The sequence below is a fragment of the Sturnus vulgaris genome, chromosome 21, assembly GCF_052056855.1.
Source record: "Sturnus vulgaris isolate bStuVul1 chromosome 21, bStuVul1.hap1, whole genome shotgun sequence".
Lineage (NCBI taxonomy): Eukaryota > Metazoa > Chordata > Aves > Passeriformes > Sturnidae > Sturnus > Sturnus vulgaris.
In genome coordinates this window covers 4086501-4111128 of record NC_142263.1, presented here as the reverse complement: position 1 = coordinate 4111128, position 24628 = coordinate 4086501, and the positions used below count along the sequence as shown (strand labels likewise).

The following is a 24628-nucleotide window of genomic DNA, read 5'->3' as shown; positions in this document are numbered from 1 at the left end:
ATTTAGAAGTTCACTGGAGTTATGATCTAGCCTATGTAAAGAAAATTGATTAAGGGCATTCTGATATTATTTTTATTTACTTTGGTTTCATAATAAGATTTTATCATTGGTAGGAACAATTATTCTCTCAAAGTCATACTTTATACTAAAAATAAGTTTAAAACTTTTGAAAAATGTAGTACTGTGCTCTTAGTGTGATCTTGGAGCTTTTTTTTTATGCAGGAAATCATGAATACTTCTTAACTAATATATCACTTCTCTCTTCCCAATGTAGAAGTTTAGCATGGTGCTTTCTTGGTTTGGTTTTAATTGTTTAGTACCTCAAGGCCTTTGAGGCTGAAGGTAAAAGGCAACAAAGTCACTCCAGTGTCAGTGAGAGTTTATGTTACAGCTGCACTGTGTCATTCTATAGCATTTCTGGTGTTGAGAAATGCTTAATGTAGTCAATCAGCTGCCTCAGTTGTGGACTTCCATGTTCCCTGTTTTTGTGTCTTCTCTAACCCTGAAATTTTTATTGAGATTTTGCACGTTTTCCAAAGCCTTAGAGTAGATGGGCCCTCTCTCCCTCTGTGAGTGCTACCCACATACCAACATGTGAGGAAGAGTGTGCTGAGAGATTAACAGGACCTGGAAAAGAGCTTTTGAGCCTTTTGGTGTTGGGTGAGGTTTCTCTCCCTCTGGTTAACTTCAGCATTGTTACTCGTGCTCAAAGACATTTGCAGTGTCAACAGTCTTACATTGATGCATATTTAAATGGTTTCAGCTACTGCATTTGGTTTTTTTGGTAGTTGTAGTTTTGCTGTTGTGCTCTCAGACTTTTGCCTTTCTTGCCTGAGGAGATGTGGATGTACAGCACATGGTGAGACTTGGGGGTCTCCAAGGGAATCAATTTCAGTGTCTAGGCACACATTGGAACTTGACATTTTGGCCTCTTCTGTACTTCAAAGTTGCACTAGCAGAGCTCCCCTTATTACAAACCTGGCTTTGTTTTATCTGTTTATATTTTTTCTCCAGCAGAACCATTCCTTTATCTAGTAGGTAATTCATTTTAAATTGGCCCTTGTAAAGATTAAACCAGTAATAGAGAAACATTATCAAGAATGTAGTCAGATAGTTGGCAGCTGATAAAGGGAGCCTTCCAGTATAATATAGTGAATAGTAGGGATAGGTCTTTATAGTAACAAGAGCTGAGAGAGGCAGCTGATCCTGCTGAAGGACACTTATCACCCACATCTCTTTCAGGTTGGGGTGTATGTTTGATTTGGCAACAGAATTGGTATCCCTTAGTAGGGGATCACTTCTTTTTTAAGGACTTTCTCAGATATTGTTTACCAGTATATCCTATGCACAAATATAAATATAAAGCATTACATTGATGAGAGATCTTTGCATACAGCCTAATTGATCAGCAACTTATTTTGTAGGTCTGCTGAGGAGTTAAGCTGTGAACATCATAGTGTTGGTACAAACTTATTTTGATTTGAACCTTGAGATAGTTTTGCCCCTTAAAATAATTAAATGACTTAATAACAACAACCAGAAAAAAAAAAAAGGGTAACAGTTCTGTAAAGTCTATTCCTTTTATTCCCTACAGAAATGGCAGGATATTATTAAGGAAGTCAAGTTCCTCCAAAGAATAAAACACCCTAACAGTATAGAATACAAAGGCTGCTATCTGCGGGAGCATACAGCATGGGTAAGCATCTGCTGCTCTGCACTCCTCTTGCCTTGGTTAAAAGTGCTTTGAGATCCCTCCAGTTGGATTTTGGGAGGCACCTGAGCACTGGTGTTGCACAGACTGGGATGACCATAGCCAAGGGCCTTACAGGTGCTCAGCAAACTGAATGTACTTTCTGGAATCAAGATTTAAGGAAATTTTCCCTTTTGCTTAGATAAAGTGTTGCTGTTCTATTTGTTCTATGTGTATTTAGCTTGATAAACTGAATATTTGGAATGATGTACACCCATCACTAATAAAGTTTTGTAGTGCAATATACTAAAGAAATCATATTATTGAACTAATAGTTTAAATTTTAAGTACTGTTTTGCAAATTAGCTTCAATAAATCTGTAGGGCAAAGTTTTAGTTTCTCTTTCTGAAATCTGACTGGGACAGAATCTTAAGTAAATCCCTAAATAGCCTTTTAATACTCTGATAAGCTTGTTAAGTGCAGTTTAACATTCCTGTTAAGTATGTGCATATAAAATATGATATGTAATACAATACCTAACTGGTTATGAATGTGCTTTGGCCTTCCTTAGAAGTGGTGTTGGTTGGTATCTTACACAGGAGGGTTTTGCCTAATTGCAGTTATAGATGTACTTGTGGGAGGGGTCAGTGTGACAGTGCTGGGATGCAGTTTATGGCACAAGCAGTACTTGCTTTGTTATGGCACTGTGTGCTCCAGGAATTAGTTCTAGATTTCTCTGTACAAGTCTAGAAAACATACATTGACTATTACAGATTTTCTAACTATTTTGATTTCTTCCTATAACAGCTTGTTATGGAATATTGTTTAGGATCAGCATCAGACTTACTAGAAGGTAAGTAAGTCACACATGTTTATTTGATGGAAAGTCAGAAGTAGAGTACTGAACTAGGAGGTTACAGCATCACAGAATTTTCCATGAGTTTATAGTTTTGTTTGGAGCTAGAGTATGTATAAATAGGCACAGTTTGTCAAATTCTTGCATAGTTGTAGTGGTTTTTCTGTAGAATATTGCCTTTCCCAGGTACTTCGTTTCTCCTTGCTTCATATGATTTTAAAGTTGTCCATCAGCTATTTGTTTGCTTCTGAGTTCTAGGTTCTCCTGCCATGACAGTTCAAGATTTATTTCTGAAAACCCTTGCTGTTGATCCTGATGCTTACTAACAGCTGTAGGCCTGCTAACTAGAATAGCACTACAGCAGTGTTGTGGTTCTGTTTTATGAGGTCTTTCATTAAATGGTCGTTTTTTCTATGAGGCTTCTTATAGTGAACTTTCTTTGAAGAGATATGTAGGGCCAGTAAGTTGTTAATTTCCTTGCCAGAAGCATCTCAGGACCACAGGCTGAGCTGCCAGAATCTCATCTCTGTTGCTACAATTCATCTGTGTGTGAATTGCTGTAAATTTCTGGGGTTTGGGGTTTCACTTCATTAATGGAAAACTGGATATTGAGTCTCAAGTAGTTACTTGGGAGAATGGTCACATAACTGACAGGAATGTAGTTTATGGTTGGAGAGTGGTCTCTTTGGTAGTAAATAGCTGGTTTACTGTTAGAAGATTACATCTGATTATAGAATGTACTCTGTGAACTATTTTTACATTTGCTTCTAATACTGAACCTAGTGAAAATGAACTTCTAGTATTTCTGTTTACATTGTTAACAGGACTGGCTTGCATGCTGCAAACTGTATTGTTTTCTGTAATATTGAATTTCACATAAATTCTTTCCTTAAGTTCATAAAAAGCCATTGCAAGAAGTGGAAATAGCAGCAATTACCCATGGTGCTCTCCAGGGATTAGCATACTTGCATTCTCACAATATGATCCATAGGTAAGTGGTTATACTTCTCTTGTCTCATACTCACATGTAATGTATTTTGTTGATTGTATCCCCTCTGTCCCAAATTCAACATTGTAAGCAGAGATTTTCTTTTCACAGTACCCATATGCTCCCAAACAAGTGATTTATAGTAGTCTAAACACTAGCAATTTCTGTATCTGCACATGCACTGTCTCTTACAGCTGCTGTTCATAATTTCTGCAGAATTCCTTCAAATCTGCTAAACTTTTTCAGTGCAGAGTGAATAGCAAGTGCACCAAAGAGTTTGTAGGAACTGCAAGGCCGAGAATGCTGGGGCAGGGAGAGCACTAATTCATTAAAAATTAGTTTGCACAAACACACATGTTAAGAAGGATACAGTAAATTTGGGATGCCAATGTTCTGTGTGTTTAAAGAAGCTTCTGTGTTTTAGTAGGATGAAGAATTTGAATTGCATTATTAAGTCCTTCTAAAAAACTTTGATAAAGGACATACTTGATTCAGAAGATTTTGTTGAACTGTATGTGAAGCTTATCCTGTTGTGCCATTTAAAGTTCATTTTTAAGGCAGACATTAAGACTAACGTGTAAGACAAAAGAATCCAAAATCATGGGCTACTTCAAACAATTAACCTAATGGTTAAAGACTTTGTGTTTGGAGGAAATGTGAATATTTTGCTGCTTGAACATGTGAATATTGGTGTGTTTCATAGTCTGTCCAATAGAGAATTTTCTTTGGAGAGGAGCAATACTGACACTTGTATTCTGTCACCAGAGATATCAAGGCAGGGAACATCCTGCTGACAGAGCCAGGACAGGTGAAACTTGCTGACTTTGGGTCTGCTTCCATAGCATCTCCTGCCAACTCATTTGTGGGGACGCCATATTGGTAAGCCAAGAGTTTTACTTACTTCTGGCTTTGTGAATTAAAAGGGTCATGTATTGGCTATTTAATGTACTTGGGCTTATTTGAGCTAGTTTTATAATCTTCCAGTTGTGGTGGTGATAAAATGTACTTTGTTAGGAAAAAAGTTTAAATAGTCAGTAGGCTCTGAGTTCCAAGAAATTGTATATCTCTGTGTTTGTAGTTCACAGAAAGTAATAAAAATATTTTACTGTTCTGCTTAGACTGACCTAAAGTGGTAGAGGTGGGATTGAATCATGTGTAATATATTTTAATCACTCCCCCCAGTGGTTTAAACAATTCATGTGTTCTCACCGCGTCTGGTTGTTGAAATAACTGAAGTGTTTTTTCTTTCATAGGAAAGGCCAGGTTCACTGAACCAGCCCCTTTGCAGATCCCTTGTATGCTTTTGATCTCTTACACCTGATCTGTGGTGTTTACTCTACTGCACGTTATAATTATTTCACCAGAGTTGGTCAGCCAGCTAATCTATTGGAAGCGTGGGAGGGTCAGAATGTGGTGATAGTCAAAAATGGAGAGCTGGGCAAAGCACAGGAGACATCACACAGGCTCTGCAGGCCTGCACTAGTGTGGGTGCCTGGTCTTTGTTCCCAGTGTCCCATGGCCATACCTGATCGCTTGGGGAATTATTTGTTTATGACAGCTGAAATCAGGGAAACAGCCTATTTCATACTGATGAAGAGAATGTATTCCATTGCCTATTTTGAACACCAATTTCTTTTCTTAGGATGGCCCCAGAAGTGATTTTAGCCATGGATGAAGGGCAGTATGATGGCAAAGTAGATGTTTGGTCTCTTGGAATTACCTGTATTGAGTTAGGTAAGTTATTTACTTTGAAAAATGTAGTTATTTAATACCTAGAACTTACTCGGCTGAATCACAGTGCAGAAAATTTGTGCTCCCTTTTTTATCCTGGTTTCTCTGGGCTTAAGTTTTAAAGAACAAAATGTACTTCCTAGAATTCAAGACCAAGTCTCCAGTTTGATGTTTATGGAGCTGGTGTTTTCATTACCTGAAGAAGAAGTTGCATAGGCAAAGAGAGTAGCCAGGTGATATCACTAAGGGTGTTCACATTCTGTGGGAGAGGCAGTTAACTTCTGAACTGAAAAACAGTCAATTGCTGAACAGCTTTAGAAGTGAGCCATTAAAGGTACCAGTGTGGAGATATATTTAGTGCTATAAGTTGATATTTTTTCCGTGAAAATTTAACATACATTAACAAATTCTGCAGTGATGAAGTTCTGGAGAAGTGGACAACTTCAAAGCTGTATTCAGTGTGTGTTGTCACTTCTGAATAGATTTTTTTTTTTTTTCCTTAAACGAAAAGATACTAAATAATCCAATTTCAAAGTGGCAACCTGAAACTCAAAGCCTAAAGAAATGATAGCACTGCCATTAAAACAGGCCCTTAAAATCAGGATGTGAGTTTAAAGGGCCATTGTTAGTATGGCATTCTGTTTAAATTAAAACACGTTGTGTTTTCTTGGAACAAAAACGCCCTTGCTGAAGCACACCATGCACGCCACTGCTCCCATGCACCTGAGGCTGTCCTCCCATCCTTGTCAGATCTGATTGCTCCTGCTCCAACCCGACCTCCATGGAGAAGCAGCCCAGCCAGGCAGTGAGAGCTCTCAGGAGCACACTAATCCATGTGAACTGCACAGTTTAGCTAAAAATGCTGTCTGGCATTCCAAACTGTCAACTTCATTTTCTTCCAGGACGCGAAATAGAATCTTTCTTCAGAGCAATTTTTTTGTTGTTGTTGTTGGTTTTTTTTTTTTTTTTTTTTGGTTGCCAATAAAAAGCAAGTTGAAGGGGTGTGACTGTCATGACAAAATCCTGCTCTGAGTGCAGTAAGGAGACTTGGCTGGCTGCAGGGCTCCAGGAATGCAGTGAGCTCATGGCCACCACACCCCCGGGAGTCCTGCACGCTGCGTTCTTGCAGGATGAAGCGTGTTGGGCTTCGTCTACGGCTGCTAGCGTGGTGGGAGGTGAGACTAGGTCAGCACAGCAGAGCACTGTAGGCTGGGTCCCTGTGCCTGGCTCATTTGTGATGCTTTGAGTAAGCATGAGAGGACAGCAGGGAAATGAGATGTCTGGTAGTCTTCTCAAATTATCACTTAGTTTTCGAAATGGTCTTATTGAGGGCTTAGTTTCAGGGTTTCCAGAAGATTTCTGTTTTATTCAGGTGAGCTAAGAGAAGGTAGAGAGAACTGTCAGGTAAAATAGTTTAATGAATAATCTGTCTGATCCTTGATAGCAGCAACTAGTTATCTGACAGATTAGAGGAGGTAAAGTGCTGAATTTGAGGCAAGACTTAAGTCCTCAGTTTACCCATTCTGAGGAATTTGTAGGGCATTGAGGAATTGTAGTCCATCCTGCCATAGCCATGAGTGAACCATGATCTCTGATCCATAGTTCAGCACTAGTATTCAACTTAGAACTGAGGAGCAGACTAAGAAAAGTAGCATTATTTTTTCCTTGTTTATTTTTTTTTTGGGGAAGGAAAGTTTTCTGTTGCGTTTTCAGTATTGTAGGAACGTCCTCGCGGCCTGACCAGCTTCTCTGGAATGTCTATGGCGAGGCTGAGCTTTATAAAGTTTGCCCCATAAACATTCTGATGAAGCTTCAGTTTTGTTGTTACAGTGAGATCATCTCCTTCCTCATTAAGCTTTCATGCTGTGTCAGTCTATAAGAGTAACACAAGCTTGAAAGAGAGAAGAGCCAAAGAGAAGGCAACTCTCAAAATAGTATAAAGAGTTGGCCTGTTGCTGACTTCCTGCTCATGTGCTTAGTCAGTTAAGTGTGATTTGATGGTTCTTGTAACCAGCTTTTTCTTCATCACTGCTGTCCTGCTAGAAATAAATATTCCTTAACTTTTTAGCAACTGTAGATTAAAAAAAACAAAAGGGGGGTGTATGAAACCAAGAATGCTTAGTGGCTAAACACCCAGTATAGAGCTTACTGTTAACTTACTCTTATTTTAGTACATTACAATGAGTCAGAGAACTCAACTATGATAAACCACGTAATTTAAAAGCTTGAGAGGACAAGGCATTTGATCTTCAAAGGCCTTTCATCTTCTGCAATGGCACAGGACGTATGCCAACATATCTGTCTGATTGCAGGGTAGGGTTGGTTTGGGGTTCCATGTTCAGGCAGTAGGGATTTTGCTGATGTGGTTTTTTTTTAAAAGGATGTAAACTGTAAAAAAAAAAAAAAAGGAGCAACAACATGAGACTATCTCCTATATAAAAACTTCTTTTCTCTTGTGTGCAGCGGAAAGGAAGCCTCCTTTGTTTAACATGAACGCAATGAGTGCCTTATATCACATAGCGCAGAATGAATCCCCTACACTACAGTCTAATGAATGGTGAGTATTGCTGAGGGAGGAATGTTGTAGGGGATCGCTGTAAATGGAGTGCTTTGTCATGCTGAGTTCTTGAAATGGCTGGAGTCCTGTTGGGAGGATGTGAGCTGGAAGGTTCTCATTAGATTCACTATACATTTTGTACACAAAATTGACCAATTATTAAATATACATTTGAGACTCTTCAGTGTAGGAGCAGGACAGGCTGCTGGAAGAACTTAAGATCCTGTAAAAAATTCTGTTCATGGGTCAGTAAACTTTTGAAGCTCCCAAGCTAGCCAAAACTGTGGGTTTTAGTGTTTTTTTATCACAAACCACACTGTCAGTTTCTAAATCCTGTTTTGTTGAAGTATTGCTTTGCAAAGTGAAGACACAGCTTGTGTGTGGCAAGTGTCTGTTGCATAAACTTTAGAAGAATAAAGCACAGTAGTAACATTTTGTGCCTCCCAGCCTCAACAACTGTCTTTTGAAAACAGCAAATACAGTAAACTAATTTCAAAAGTTAAAAACTTCCTAATTATGGCTTACTGAACCATAGTTCTTGGCCTAGGAGCTACAAACATCCAGATATGAGGATCTTGACTGCTTAATGAATTTAACTGGGCCATTAACTTAGGTGGTTTTTTTTTTTCCTCTCCTTGACACAGGTCTGATTATTTTCGAAACTTCGTAGATTCTTGCCTCCAGAAAATTCCTCAAGACAGGCCTACATCAGAGGAGCTTCTGAAGGTTGGCTTGCTTGTCCTTTCTGTTTTCCATGTGGTATTAAAAGGGGCTGTGCCCTGTGATGATGATCTGTCTCACCTAGTGTATAAGGTTATAGTTAATGATGCTCAAACATCTTTGAGCTGAGAGTCCTGTTGGCTGTACTCAGCTGGCAGCCCTGGCTTTACTGCCTGTCTGCAGTGTCTGAGTGTTCTCCAGGTGACTTTCCAAGCCAGCCTTGGAGTACTCATCGTAGAAGGTCACTCCACCAAGTGACACTGGATGACCATCGAGTTGTTGAGATTTTAGTTTGTAAACTCAATCGTTCCAGTGATTATAATTAATCCTGACAGAGCTGCTGTGCGTTAGCTAACAAATACCTTTTGTTACTTCCCTCTGTGTTCTGTGCTATAGAGCACTCCAGTGTGCTTTACACAGTACCTAAAATCCAGTGCTGGGGAAAATGGGGCAAAAGAAAGCAGTTTTTCCTCCCTGTGTTTTTCCTTGGCATGAAAAAGCCTCAGCAGTCTGCTGGCTTGCTCTTGCTTTATTTCTTAGCTTCTTTTCTAATTCTTCATCTGTGCTCCTGAATGCTGCAGGTACTTGGCTTTGCTCACTGTAGTCTGAAGACAAAACCAGTGGGGTAGATTGTTGCAAAAGGCTGACATGTGAACAGAACTCACAGAGAAATTGGGTTTTGGAGCTGCTTTTTGCTGTGACTTTGATGGATTTCCTTTGTGGCATCAGGTGGCATTCAGAATTTTGCTAACTTGTCATTCTCTTTACAATGCTTCTGACATTTTGGGTTTCTTTTTATCCTGGCCCTGTTTCTGCTAAACAGTGTTTTTCCAAATTTTTTGCATTGCAGGGAAATGGATGCTATTTATGAAGGTTTTATCAGCACCTTTTTGCATGTTTTTACCTAAAAATGGCTCTGAGGACTTGTGCCTCTTTGAAAACTGTCTATTCATAAAGTAAATGCAATTATCCAGGAAAGGTTTTGGTGTGGGTGTGTAGTCCTGCCATTTCAGAATTCTACAGATTGGTTTTATTTTGAGCAATGTGCTGCATTTAAAGAGAACATTGATAGAAATGAAACGTTTGGGAACATATTCCTTCCATAACTATAGTTTGAAACAGCTGCATGCCACTTTACAGGGACAGGTAGGGAATGTGCCATGTTGGAAACAGCATTGCAGTTCTCCAAAGGAACAAAATGAAAGTAGTGGTTGTGTTAATAATGACTCATGCTTGCACAGGACATTGCATCTGGAGACTGCAAAAGCTGCTTCTGACATACATAGACAGTTCTTATTTTACCTATTGGGAAAATGTAGCCACCTTTGCAGAGAAATGTGGTGAGTATCTCCAAGAGAAGAGCAGAACGTTCCAGGACCAGGCTCTAAGGTTCACAGCCTATTTTATGACTCAGAGCTGTATGATGAATATTTAATTCCCAAGCTTTTCTAAACAAGGAAAAGGGTTTTATGCTGAGAGTTAGCTGATGAGTTAATTAACATTTGGTTAAAGATACTAGCCAGTCTAGCACCTTTAGCTTTTATTTAGTATTTGTTGCTCTTCCTTCACTAAACTACAAGTAGATAATGTCTCTGAAGTCTAGATTTATAGTGAGCAAGTTTTCATGGCATGTTAAATGCCATTTCTGGGTTTCTACACCTTTATTTTTTGGTACAATCATTCTGAATTCTATCTGAATTGCAAAGTCTGAAAATAATGCCAGTGTTAGCTGTGAAGGTGTTCTCCTGTGCAGGGAAGAGGGCTAATAAACCCAACTAGAGCTCATCACTGTGTCCTCAAAGCGTGTGCATTGGAGGCATGAGAGGCCACTCAGCTATTTGTGTGTTCTGCAGCACATGTTTGTTCTTCGAGAGCGGCCAGAAACAGTGTTAATAGATCTGATTCAGAGAACAAAGGATGCGGTGAGAGAACTGGACAACCTGCAGTATCGTAAAATGAAGAAGCTCCTCTTCCAGGAGGCCCACAATGGCCCTGCAGTGGAAACACAGGAAGAGGAGGAGGTGAGAGAAATGCTGGATTTCATCACTGAAGCAGAGAAAATGAGACTGTCATTTAAATAACCACAATTCAGATATTGCTGAAACGAAGGGAGGCTGTTTACACACCTGGCTGTAAACACTGTCTCCCTCTTTGTGCTTGGAATAAAGCTACCTCAAGGCACAAACAAGGACAAACAGGGTAGATGCCTAGTGCTGGCAAGAAGTAGTGCCATGTGTTCATGCTTGAACAGTCAGCTTCCAGTCCTGTAAATCCTCACTTTCTTTGCCTGTTTATGAGGCTTCATGAGGACTCTTTAGCAACTGCAGTTAACCCTCTGTTTTGACCATATGTACTGCGAATGTTACAAATTTAAGGCATAGAGATTTGTACTTGATTTGTTAAAAAAAAAATAAATAAGAAAAACAGGTCATCAGGGAACTTGATTTCCCTTTTTTTGGGTTGAGTGCTGCAGTCATCAAGCAGAGATAGAGACTCTGAATTCCAGTTCTTGTGTACAGAAAGGAACCTGCAAGGTGCAGGGTCCCAGCTGAGCACTCAGGTGGTGCTGGTGTCACAGCACTTTATGGTGACACACTGTGACTGATACATGATAGAGTTCAGCTTGCTAACAGGCTTGCTGTTGAAAAGAATCTGACATCAGCCAGTTAATCTTGACAAGGCTGACTCTTTCTTTCTCCAGCATCCCACAAGAAAAATGTTTCATGGCAGTGCCTGGAGGGTGGAAAGTGCCATGACGTGGCAGGTGGATACCTTTAGAGAGAAATGAAATGAACGTTCCATTTGGTAGTGTCCACAGGTACCACTGGCATAGGTTTGAATTTTATTTCTGATTACTTTCTCCTAGGAACAAGATCATGGTGTGGGCAGGACGGGAACAGTGAACAGTGTGGGAAGTAATCAGTCCATTCCTAGTATGTCTATCAGTGCCAGTAGCCAAAGCAGTAGTGTTAACAGTCTTCCAGATGCCTCGGATGATAAGAGTGAGCTGGATATGATGGAGGGGGACCACACCGTGATGTCAAATAGCTCTGTCATTCATTTAAAGCCGGTAAGCACTGGATTCTTACTGCAGAACTTCGAAGGTGTAAAGTGGGAGAGAATTTGGTTGTCACAAAGTCATCTGTTCCCGTTCCCAAGTCATTATCTGCAGTTTATATTATTGTGCCCCAAATATATAGACGAATGTGCACTGGAGACCTGGAAAAGTAGCTGCGAAGATCTTTTATTTTTGTTAATTCACTAAAAATTATTTTACTAATGGAATTGTTTCAAAAGCAGTTTGCTTTATCAGGAGGAGTTGGAATGGGAGATTATAAATAGGTTTGTTTGGTGGATACCCTTAACATTCATAGCACTGCCTTGTGGGACAAGGGGATGTGGAAGTTTCCCTTTTTACCTCCACATTAGAGAATTCTTAAAGTCAGGACCTACAGTAGAAGCTGAAATCAATTCTGCAGCACCCAGCTTCCCAGAACTTGATTTGAATATTTTGTTAATGAATAAAGTGTAGGAAAAAAAAATGCAGCGGAAACCACTTCGCTGCTTTCCTTCTGCCAGCTGAAGGGCAGGCTGGGGAGTGCCCTCTGAGCTGGGCTGCTCTTGCCATGGAGGGGTTATCACTCGATTGCTCAAAGCACTACCGTTTCCATGGCTAATGATAGGTGTGGCTAGAATGTCTTGTTCTTTGCCCAGATATGCAACAAAGACACAGGTATTTCCTCAGGGAGTTAATTAGTGTATCATATCTAACTAGTGATCGCTCTGTGATGAATGACAAACTCAAAATAAGAATGTGGAATACACCATGACAAATTTTAAAATTTGCTTTGAGGTATTTCTGCAGTGGGTGTAATGAAAATCTTCCTCTGTCTTTCAGAGCTACAAAGATGTTGTTTTTGTCTTTCAGACTTGATAAAATCTTCTTTATAGCTTTTACATTTTGTTGAAGTAAACTGTTTAACACAGCTTTCAGTTTTCCATTTTTTTTCTCATTTTCAACTTAAATTAGTAATTTTCCTCATAGTAATAAAAATTCACGATGAGATTTCTGAAAGCAAAGGTCGTAGATCAGAACTCCTTTTGCAGTGTATACCATCATTGGCAGGAGAATATTGCAGGGCTGATGAACGTAAAATGCTCTTTTTCTTCCTTTTAAAATAAAAAGGCCGAAATTAAAAATCTTCAGTAACACAGTTTCTCTTTATTCTCTGACATTAATATTTACTGATAAGGAGGAAGAGAACTACAGAGAGGAGTCGGATCCTCGGACGAGGGCATCAGAACCCCAGTCTCCTCCCCAAGTATCTCGCCACAAGTCTCATTATCGCAACCGGGAGCACTTTGCTACCATACGCACAGCGTCGCTGGTACGTGGAGGGCTGGTCTGGGCAGAGCTCTGCAGGAGGGGATGCCTTGAACACAGCTCTGTGCAACTTCTCAGAGCTTTCAGAATATCACCACAATATGAGCTATCTTCATTGATTGAGATGCTGTCACTGAAATAATTTAGTGTCGCTTAATAAAAGCTTCAGTGAGACACCTGGGCAGATGTAATTTGTGTATATTAAATAGTCCCAAATCCGAAGTAGAACATAGGAAACCATTTATTATAATGAACTGGTTTTTATTTTCATATGCATGTTATGAATATTTGTGCATGTGTGTGTGTGTAGGTATTCACCCTCATTGTATTAGGCTAAAAGGCCATTATTTAGTACCAGCTTTCTAACAATTGTACTGTTTTTCTGCTGGAGCCCATGTGAGCTTATCTCCTACAGTAGAATTGAGGTTTTTAATCTACTCTGCTGCCATTAGGATATGTATTTTTCTTTACAACAAAATCATATTTCTAAACTGAATTGTTGTCTTTTGTGGTTTGAAGACTGCTGAAAAGCAGATTAAGCAGCATTAACTTCCTCTGGCCCGATGTGGTTATCTTCCTAGGTGACAAGGCAAATGCAGGAACATGAGCAAGACTCTGAGCTCCGAGAGCAGATGTCTGGATATAAACGTATGAGAAGGCAGCACCAGAAGCAACTGATGGCATTAGAGAATAAACTGAAGGCAGAGATGGATGAGCACCGCCTCAGGTTGGACAAAGATCTCGAAACACAGCGTAACAATTTTGCTGCAGAAATGGAAAAGCTAATTAAAAAGCACCAAGCAGCCATGGAAAAAGAGGTAGGAGGTTATGGTTTATCAGACCAACCCATGTTTGTTAATTACCTTGAATTGTCCACTTCACCTCACTGATGCAGAGATGACAGTGTGGACTCTGACATGTCTTGTTTTCAGGAGCCAAGCAAATTACTAATTAGAAAAAGGTGAATACATCACCTCCTTACACTAAGGGGTTATGTAACTCGAGGAAAGGTATGTCCTTCATGGCAGTGGGTTACACTGAATGTTAGAATCCTGACCCCAGAAAAAACACTGAGGGTTTCCTCTCTCTTGCCATGTCTGTGCTGTCAATAATTGCCTGCCATTGAGTGTTGTGGAGGCAGATTAGCCTGCGGAGAAATGTGCCAGCTACACTTAAATGTTCACTGTCTAGCTGTGTATGGATATGGGAGGGCTGTGCTTTTAAATAATTGATAATGAAGTGGTGCTGCCTGCAGCAATTATTATCGATTTTTGTTCATCTCTGATCTCTTGGTGTAAGGCTGAGGATATAGTTTATTGTAACGTTTTGACTTTGTTAGGCAAGATTAGCTGAACAATAGGGCTGAGGGAATGTGGCACTGGGTGCCTTGATGGGATGGGGAATGAGAAGAGAGTGAGGACAAGCTCCTCTGACTTGGACTTGTCCAGGGATGTGGTGATTATTGTGGTGACGAGTGCTGGGTCTTGAGGCTGAAACTGGACATGACCTGTAATCTGTTGGGACTCAGACTAACTTGCTGCTGGATTTGCTGTAGGCTAAAGTGATGGCCAATGAAGAAAAGAAGTTTCAACAGCACATTCAGGCCCAACAGAAAAAAGAATTGAACAGTTTCCTGGAGTCCCAGAAGAGAGAATATAAACTCCGTAAAGAGCAGCTGAAAGAGGTAATTCATCTCCAATGAGAAATGTGTGATATGGTGTGAGAATGGTGAACATGTGAAAATAAGTGACACTGTGCACCACAGATCTTCCACAGGATTGCAGTGAGTTCTGCATTTTATGAGCAGAGTGAGTCCTGTGTGTACTATATTTGTTTCATATCTTTGACCTTCGAGTAAGAGAATTTATTTAGTTAGTTATTGACACCTGTGTATTTATCTTGTGAAAGTACAAGCCTCTCCATTGTTTAATACTGTTTTTTAGCCAGAAACATGCAAATTTGGCAATCCTTAGGAATGAAAAATGGTAGTTTATGAAAGGTCATGAAGAGTTTTCTCATACATTGTTGCAGGTAGTGGCCATTCCCTGCAGCAGTTAGTGAAGTTTCTTATCACTTAATGATATTCCTGTACAGGAGCAAGAAAACAGAGCAGTAAAGATGATCTGCATTTTTTTGTAAGGAAAATACCTGTAAATCACTTAATAATTTTAATGACGAAATCTGTGTAATCATTTAATAATCATTGCATTTTGGTGAAAATTGAAATCTCTGTGAAAATGCAGAGAAACTGTAGAATCAAACTTCCCAATTCTTTTTGTGAGTGAATCCATAAACACTATAAATAATTTTTTTGAAAGAACCGTTTAATGCTCAACCATCAACTTGTGTGACACTACTTTGGAACTTGCTCCAAAGGGAAATATTCCCAAACATAGGCATTTCCCAGGAGAAAAAAAAAGGCTAAAGAGCAGCAGAGCCAAGAAAGATCTAACAAAAACTACGGTAGCGTGGGCTTTTTATAATAACATAGAATCTTTTTCTAAGTGGGCAGTAGATCACAGAGCACCAAGAAACACTGATGAAATACAGAGGAGTTCTGTCTCATACTTCAGTGGAAATGTATCACAACAAGTCTTAATTACTGCATGGGCATCTTTAGTATGTAATTCAAGCAAGCAGAGTCTTTTGCCAAAGGTACGTTAAGCTGTATAGTACAAATGTGGAAACTCCAAGATTTATCTGTGAATTTCTTTACATTGTCTTTGTGAGTTATGGTATCTCAGTGAGCAGCTCTGCCTTGATGTAAAATGGGTATGTACTCTGGTCAAGCAAGACACAAAAAAATTCCTGATGTGCTTCTTGTGGCTGGAGTTTTGTTTGAAAACAGGACAACAACACTTTCCTTCTGCCAGTCCTGTGGCAGCTCCTCATTTTAACGTTTGCAACTGATACGTAGGTCTGGAAACTGGACATAAACCAGTACTTTGGACAGTGCAAAAAAAAAAGCTGTAGTTGAATCTGCTCCACTGTGACTTGTCTCCTGGTATTTCCTTAGTGTTCTTTATGTGATGTGATGTATTTTGAAGAGGCTGAGATGGCACCAACCTTGAGAAGAGAGGGTAGAACATAGTTCAGTAGTTTGTTAGTCAGGTCTGTCCAGTTCATGCCAAGGAACTTAATGTAACTATTCCACAATTAATTACTTTGCCATTATCAGGAGCTGAATGAAAACCAGAGCACTCCAAAGAAGGAGAAGCAGGAGTGGCTCTCCAAGCAGAAGGAGAACATCCAGCATTTCCAGGCAGAAGAAGAGGCCAACTTACTGAGGCGTCAGAGGCAATACTTGGAGCTGGAGTGTCGCCGCTTCAAGAGAAGGATGCTCCTGGGCCGCCATAACCTGGAGCAGGACCTGGTTCGGGAGGTAAGGGAACAGGCAGAGATGAGACCTGGATGCACCTGTATCAACTGCATCTCACAGGAGCACCTGCAGTCCAGCTCAAATCAACCAGAATTGTTCGTTATCACATCCAAAGTGTTTTGGTAGAACAGTGGTTGGATGCTTTGCAGTGCTATCTGGTAATCCCTGTGACATCCGGTGTACAGGTTAATTCCCTATTGCAGGAGAATTATTAGGTCCAAAAAATCATCAGATAGAACAGTTAACAGAAAATGCTTACTGTGAATCCTGTTGAGCATCTAGAACAGGAAGATGAAAAGTGAAATGAGGAAGGAAAAACTACCGGTGGCGTGGCTGTCTGCTACTGATAAGACCAAGAAACTCTGTGGTCTGTCCTCAGATGCCTTGGAAAGAGAAATGCCCTTGCGAACAAAGTGAAATGTCACTTTGTCAACGGAAATCCAAGTAAGTACAAAGAGCCTAATAATTCCCTCTGTCCTCCTGCTAGGAGCTAAACAAAAGGCAGACACAGAAGGACCTGGAGCACGCCATGCTGCTGCGTCAGCACGAGTCCATGCAGGAGCTGGAGTTCCGCCATCTCAGCACCATCCAGAAGATGCGCTGCGAGCTGATCCGGCTCCAGCACCAGACCGAGCTCACCAACCAGCTGGAGTACAACAAGCGCCGGGAGCGGGAGCTGCGGCGCAAGCACGTCATGGAGGTCCGGCAGCAGCCCAAGAGCCTGAAGGTACTGAGGGGTGTAGGAGCTCCGGGGCTGCTAAGGGATATAGGAACTCCAAAGGTACTAAGGGGTGTAGGAACTCCAAAGGTACTAAGGGATATAGGAACTCCAAAGGTGCTAAGGGATATAGGAACTCCAAAGGTACTAAGGGGTGTAGGAACTCCAAAGGTACTAAGGGGTGTAGGAACTCCAAAGGTACTAAGGGGTGTAGGAACTCCAAAGGTACTAAGGGGTGTAGGAACTCCAAAGGTATTAAGGGGTGTAGGAACTCCAGAGGCATTAAGGGATGTAAGAACTCTGGTGTAAGCTTCTGGTATTGGAAAAGTGTTCCATGGAAAAGTGGTCCATTACAGCCTGTTTGCAGTGCAGGCAGGGCTAAGGTGATTTGAAGCTCGTTAACTTGAAGAGCACCGTAGCTGTGGTGATAAGGGTTACAGGGTATTGCAGGCAGGTCACAGCAGCACTAGTCCCTCCTGTTCTTTCAAAAGCTCTTCTCAGAAATGTCCCTTCCTTTCTGGGGTAGTTTAAAATCCATTTAATGTTCACAGTACGCTGCTTTTTTTTTCCCCTCCTACACCATTTTCTGATCCTTCTCTCCCCCATATACAAAAATAAAATCAGTATTTCTGTAATGAAGCAGTGTAATTTAAAAACAAAACCCAAAAGCTTTGTGTTGCTGTGTGCATCAAAATGAACTGCACTCTCAGTCTTGGCTAATTCACCTGGTTAGTGTTTTTATATTAAAAAAGATGGCATGGTGACAAGTGGGGAGAGGGGAGGAGAGAGACACCAGCCAAGTGCAGTGTCCTCAGGAAGCTCCTGGCACTGACCTTCGCTGTGTGTCTCTCCTGGGTTTCTCATGCTGCCCTTGTAGCTGTGGTGGCTGACCAGAATTATGGGGCCTCTGTGATTGAGGCTTTTAGTGTTTTCAATTAAGCCTTCACTTCATCCGAAGAAGTCCAGTGGTTTATTCTGAAGTGTCTGAGAAGGGTGTTTAAGGCCTTTCACAAAGCTGCCTGGTACATTTCCTTTGAGGAGGCAGAGTTCTTCTCTCCACCCAGCGTTCAGCTGTGCCAGTAACAAAATGAGTGTATGGCATACTGAGCATGGGGTTTCTTTGTTGTTCTACATGTTTCCTCTTCATGATATTTTCCATCTGACTTAGTTTTCACCACCTGCAAGTTATCTTCTTACAGAGAAAATAACCAACTTGAAAACAGAACTTCAGAAAAGAAAAAATTATACCTGATTTGTCAATATTAGAATAATATTAAATCGTGAAAACCTGGCTTGTGAGAACAAGGGACCATCTGATCACTGTTGAGAATCTCCAAGGATATAGTGTATAAATAGCAGATGACTTCACAGGGAAGCTGTGCTGCACTCTGAGCTGAATAAAACCGAAGCAGCTGTATTAGGTTTATCCTTCTGAGATTAGCATGAATGAGTTCTGCCTCCCCAAGGTGATGTGGTGCAAACACGAGTGGGCAGCATGTCCGTTCTCCTTCCCCGGCTGCTGTCAGGACAGCAGGATCTCTGGTACTTCTGTGCTGCAGGGGCTTGGCTGCCCTCTCACCTCTGCAGACTCTCCAGCCCCTTCCCTTTTCCAGGGAGGACAGGGCTGGAGCGTTTTGCAGGGAGCATGGAAAGCTTGCACTTTGCTTTGCATGGCTGTTCTGTGATTAGTGAAGGATTTCAGGCTTGAGCTGTCAATCCTGCACCTCTGCGTACACGCAGTGCTAACAGCACAGCCCTGGACAACCGTTGGGTTTGTAGCACAATCCCCTCTTTATCGAGGCTGTTCTCTAGCATTAACTCTTTCTCCTGCTTCTGACTAATGCAGGCAAGTATTCTTAATTGAATAGATAATTTGACCATTTGTTCAGTTTCTCTCCCCAGCAACGTTTTCCCTCAAGGGCACATTTCAGGCTTTCCCTTTGTTATTTAGTGAGGCCCTTTGTCCTGGAAGCAGGTTTTTAACGGTCAGTGTCTGCTCTATGACAGCACCAGAAGGACCCATAACTAGAATTCACCCTTCAGTGAAAACGGCTGTTATTATTTCAAGTGTGTTAATTGTGATGCAAATACCCTCTTGCTGGTATTTCACAATAATAGGTCAAAATGATCTTGTCAGAAGTCTGACTGGAAATCTTACCCCTCCCTTCTGTTTCCTGTTGTTAAAGCCTTTGGATTGAGAGCCTGTAAACAGTCTGGTGTCCAAGCAAGACTTCACAGAAAATGAGGACAAAATAGGTTGATAGTGTTTTGCTGTGACCAGGTCCCTGATGGGAATGTGTAACCTGCTGACACTTCCCTTAAGGGCAGTGAGAAACAACCTTAAAGGTTTCCTGGAAGGAAATAACTTTCTGTGAAATTCAGAAAGGTTAAAAGTAATGCATTCCTCTTCATGATACATGTTTTGATTTGAATGAAACCCATCTTTGTCCTGTTCTCTGCATCAGGTTAGCAAAGTGTTATTGTTTTATGCAGCATAGTCTGCATGGGCTGGGTGTGCTGTTTGATCCCACTGCACTTTTTGAGGTGGCTGCAAGTGCTGTGTTTATCACCTGCCCTACTGAACCTTGAGTTAATGCCAGGAGCAGACAGTGGAGGGGCTGATGTGGCCATGCACAGAGATCTGCCTCACTGGTTCAGATCCCAGAGCTCTTCCAACTTACTCCAGCAGTAATCTGGTCCTGTGCTGTTTGTGCCTGTAGTGCTTCAGGATTTGGCATGGTGCCTAACAATGGGAAGGCCCTCATGTCTGATTTTAGTGATTTGTGTTTATTTATCTTTTTTATTTATTTATTTGTTCTTACCATGGTGAACTTGACCATCTGTCAGTTAACAGTCATCACTCATCACTTCTGGGTTTTGCTTTGTTAGTAGTATCCCTGCCAGCTATCCCATAGAAAGATACAGAGAACTCCAGAACACCTTCCTTTTCATGATCTTGAAACACTTAGTACATGTTAAAACTTCACAGGCTGCTCTGAAGGCAGGTAAAAGAAAAGAAATAATTTTTTCAAGGTCATACAGCAAAACTGGATCCCAATACCTTTTCCAGGATTGGTGTCCCTCAACCCTATGTGCAGTCACAGCTATGTCTCTAAACAATACAGAGATGTTAGCAAGTTGAAAGGGAGGAAAACTCTGTCTCCAGTAAGCCTCCAGTGGGACTGGGGAATTGTTTTGTTTGCTAGACCAGCACAATACTACTGTTTTGTGGTGTACATTTTAAAGCATCTAGTCTTTGGGTTTCTTTATGAAAACCAGGCTCGTAATATCAAGGGTTAGAATACGTCTTTATTCATCAAACCCTCAATGGAAAAAGCATTGTTCTTTTTTCCTGTCCTTTCCCATGCACCAGATCTGCTTCTTTTCATAACATTAAGTGCTGTTCATATATATGTGCCATACAAGCACAGTCGTGTAAGTATGGCTTTTGGTGCTAATAAATATTAGTCCTGTCCCTCAAGAACTTTTCTTGAAAAGCAACACCCAGGACTGGATCCAGTCCAGTGACAAATGTGAGGCTCTTTGTGCAGAGACAGCTGTATTTAGGCTGGAGCTTTGTTATAAAAGTGTCTGTATTGTAATTGTTTCGCACAGTAGCAGTGTCAAAGCAGCTGCAGCAATAGTCATTGCCTCTTGTGTATTTTGCTTCCCTCCTTGCACTGTAGATGTTAATATACATTTGTGGATTCTTGAACTCATATCCTTAATGTAATCCTAAATATCCATTTGAATGGATATTTCGCTCATTTGAAACATGCTGGTTTTTTCTTTGTGTCCCCTCCATCTTTCCAGTCAAAAGAACTACAGATAAAGAAGCAGTTTCAGGATACATGCAAGATCCAAACCAGACAGTACAAAGCACTGAGAAACCATCTGCTGGAGACCACGCCAAAGAGTGAACATAAAGCTGTCCTCAAACGGCTCAAGGAGGAGCAGACCCGGAAGCTGGCTATCCTGGCTGAGCAGTATGATCACAGCATTAATGAAATGCTCTCTACACAAGCTGTGAGTCGCCTCCGAGGGACCCAGGGTTCCTCAGCCAAAGAGGGATGTTTGCATTTTAACCGCTCTGTATCCTGACAGCAGGCTTTCTGCTTCCTTGCTGCACACGCCATTCCCTGCACAGTCCTTCCTCTGTGTTTAGAAAGCAGAGTTCAAATGCAGAGGAAAGACCTACCACCCCCTCCAGGCAGGCTGAAGCTGAAGCTGCTGTTGTAGAGATGCAAAGTGATGCATCTGTGTGACCAGAGGACTGCTTTTGCATGTAATATGGCAACATAAACATCCCTGTTAGAGCATCATTACATAGTGTGCAACTGGCTGTCTTAACTCATTTAGATTTTGATTTGTTGATGATACCAACCCAAGCATGTGCCACTGGTTGAAGATGCTCATTGAGTCATGGAGGAGTCCACAGATTTGACTGTAAATCTGAGGTCAAACTGTTGTGAAAGTTCCGTTGATTCCTTCTTTAAGAGATTCCTTCTTTAAGGAATGAACACATGAGCAATGCTTCAAATCCTTGCTACAGCTAAACGTGCACTTTTCTTTGCAATTCTTGCATATTGCATCCTGCTCACATCACTTTGTACACAAATTTAAGGCTGTGAGGCAGGGTAGCTGGCTTCACTTATGATGGGAAGGTTAAAAGTTCAGTATCATATTGCTTTTAGGTTTATTTAATTATATCCTTGTGCCCAAAGTCCTGCATTGGCAGGGCTATGGACTTAAGTCTCCTGGGTAGAGGTAATTGGTTAATCCAGTTGAACAGAGCAAGAGAACTTCTCTTTGCCTGTAGCAAAAGGAGAGCTGAGGATGTTTGCACCTCCAGCAGTCTGGTCTCTGCAGTGTGGATCGTGGTTCCTGAGGCGCCACTGCTCATCAGCATCACTTGCATCAGTGCTGTGGGCTCACTGTCACCAGTCTTTGTCACTATAGGTCCTCTGTTCAGCGAAGCAAAGTACAATAGAGACCAATTGTATTGCTAAGAAAACAATGTCCCAACCCATTCTCCCCCTCCCCACGGTCCTCCCCTGGAGTGTCAGCAGTGGTTACCCCATGGTGAAACGTCTCTATTGTCTGTCTTTCCCAGCTGCGTTTGGATGAGGCACAGGAAGCAGAGTGCCAGGTTTTGAAGATGCAGCTGCAGCAAGAATTGGAGCTACTGAACGCATATCAGAGTAAAATCAAGATGCAGGCAGAAGCCCAGCATGATCGGGAGCTGCGTGATCTTGAGCAGAGGGTGTCCCTCCGCCGGGCCCTCCTGGAGCAGAAGGTAAAGTGGGCATGTGAGCATCCTAAGCACACTCCATATTTCAGATCTTAAATTCCACTTATCAGTGCAAGAGAAACTGCTCTTACTTTGCTGTATATAGTAACACAGATCATTTGGGTGTTTATCTCTTTGGGGTTGAAAGCTCAGTTACACATAGACTAAACTTTCTGCCAGCTCAGCCCTCCTGTGTGAGCAGCTTCTGGCTGGGATAGAGCTGCCTGAAGTGTGCCAGAGGGAGTTGTACCTCTCTGGGCAGAAGGGAAAGAGAACTGTTCTGTCTCTGAGCTGGAGATTGGCTTCCCTGGCCCATCAGAGAGCAGACAGTAACAACCTAAAGCTGGAGGCTGCAATTTCCCTATGAAATATGGTGTCTTATGAGCAAACTCAAGTAGCCAAAGCCACAGGCATGGGGCACCTGCTGCTCCCCAGATCTCAGCTTGTAGCTGGCTACGTGTATTCAGGTGCTCCTTGTTGAAGTTTGCTTTTCTGTGCAGTGCCAGACATGTGTAGAATTTTGAGTAGCCTACACGGACCAAGGGAAGGGAAATGCACCAAAAACTGGTGAAAGGAAATAGACTGTCAGCCTTCCTTCTGCAATTGTTTTCCCTTTGGACTTGCTCTATAGGTGTCAGCCATTGCCATTCACACAGCAGTTACCAGCTTAGTTCATCGATGTGTATTAAATAAGGGCGATTACTCTGAGGTTCTTTACACTGAAATTCTTCCAGGCACTAGTGGATGGATACTGGGATAGTCCACAGAGCACTGCTCCACCTCATGGCCAGCCGAGGGAGCACCCCCAAGGAGGCAGCACAGCCCTGTTGGGCTTTGGTCTTCTGCAAGGAGACAATTGCTCTCAGGAAATAGATGGATTTGTGAAAGCAGAGTTCCTGCGTGTCACTCGTGTGCAATAGCTGCCTTTAGACCCCACTGCTGGTTATTTTGGTCCCGGCTCCCGACAGAGCCCGGCACAAGTATGGATTTTTCTGGAGGTGCATTGCCCTCTGGTGGCATGAGCTGCTTGGGGAGGAAGTGCCACAGTGAGCCAGTGCTCCCTGCTCTGTGGCAGCAGTATGTATTGCACACAGTGTTAGAAGCCGCAGTGAGGCCAGCGACTCAAAGAAATCCACATCAACCAACAATGCTGTAGAAGTCTTCCATTGTGTACCAGGATTGAAGTCTCTGTGCATGGAAAACCCCTGTGAAGGATTTGGCATCAGTAATGGTAATAAGAAGCTTAGCAGTACTATTTCACAGAGAGGAAAAACAGATAAAAATACCGCCTAGCATAATTTTCTATATGTTTGTGTGCCTATATTGCCTTAGAATAGCAAAAAAAATGATGGTGCTTCGGCGTTCATAGGTTCCTGTAGCAATATGTGCAGTCTTGGCACATGAAAATCACAAGTCATGCACCAGCAATGAGACCTTGGTGGGGTTCCAGTCATTTGGCAGTGACTCAAAGGAAAACATGTGGGTCCAGAGGCAGACACGTCATTCTTTTGCAGGAGTGTTTTTTGGGAGGAGAGGTGATGTTCTGTTTTTGTAAGAACTAAGAGTTGCCAGTGTTCTGGTGTGAGTCCCTCAGCGATGTCACCTGGTGTTTGCTGGCATGTGCTAACTGAAGCTGGCAGCCAGAGAAAGGGCAGGTATGTGCACAAGATGAATGTCTGCATTTATATGCACAAATAAATGTGTAGCCTGTGGCAAAGTCAGTCCCTGGTGTTCAATAATAAACCAGATTCCAGAAGTTAGTGTATGCATAGAAATCTGCTTCCTTTTCAGCAGGCTGCTCTTTACTTTCGGTGGTGCCCATCACCATAAGTCACCAGAGCATGTGTGTCATGTCCAGCCCTGGAGTAAGCAGGGAGTAGCCAAGCCCTATTGATGTGAAATGTTGTTTGTATTGCACCAGCAATGAGCATGTCCCAAGAGTGTCTTTAACAGAGTTCAGATTTAGTCATTTCCTTCCCACATGCCTCAGACACTTCATTTTCAGAGTGGCTTGAGTGATGTCACTTTAACAAAGTGTCAGGCCTTTCAGTGAAGTTCAGTTGCACCAAGTCCTGTGTGTTGCACTGTCACTGAGACTGAAAACAGTGACATGCTGAAGACATTGAAAAAGGGGGATTCTACTTAGCAAGCAGGACAGGAAAAAACAAGCAGAGCATTTTAAAGAGCTAATGTTAGCGAAGGCACCTTCTTCCTCTGCTGCCTTTGTTTGCAGCAGGAATAGTGAGCAGGACTGCTCAGTGCAGAGTCTGTCACTCACCTAGAGTAACAGGCAAGTAGAGAAGGAGTTTCTGAAA

The 24628-nt window shown here is 41.8% G+C and overlaps 1 protein-coding gene across 3 annotated transcripts in view; it reads left to right on the top strand.

The window, feature by feature from the left end:
• The window catches only part of TAOK1 (TAO kinase 1), a 69512-nt gene that overhangs the window by 34547 nt on the left and 10337 nt on the right, over positions 1–24628 (top strand). For all 3 annotated transcript variants that reach the window (XM_088177172.1, XM_088177174.1, XM_088177173.1), the window contains exons 4-19: positions 1595–1696; positions 2498–2543; positions 3441–3537; positions 4300–4413; positions 5177–5268; positions 7729–7822; positions 8467–8548; positions 10396–10563; positions 11409–11612; positions 12796–12930; positions 13508–13744; positions 14482–14610; positions 16105–16308; positions 16793–17032; positions 20837–21049; positions 22137–22319. In XM_088177172.1, the coding sequence (XP_088033298.1) occupies positions 1595–1696; positions 2498–2543; positions 3441–3537; positions 4300–4413; positions 5177–5268; positions 7729–7822; positions 8467–8548; positions 10396–10563; positions 11409–11612; positions 12796–12930; positions 13508–13744; positions 14482–14610; positions 16105–16308; positions 16793–17032; positions 20837–21049; positions 22137–22319 (2340 nt within the window). The remainder of the gene's footprint in view (positions 1–1594; positions 1697–2497; positions 2544–3440; positions 3538–4299; positions 4414–5176; positions 5269–7728; positions 7823–8466; positions 8549–10395; positions 10564–11408; positions 11613–12795; positions 12931–13507; positions 13745–14481; positions 14611–16104; positions 16309–16792; positions 17033–20836; positions 21050–22136; positions 22320–24628) is intronic.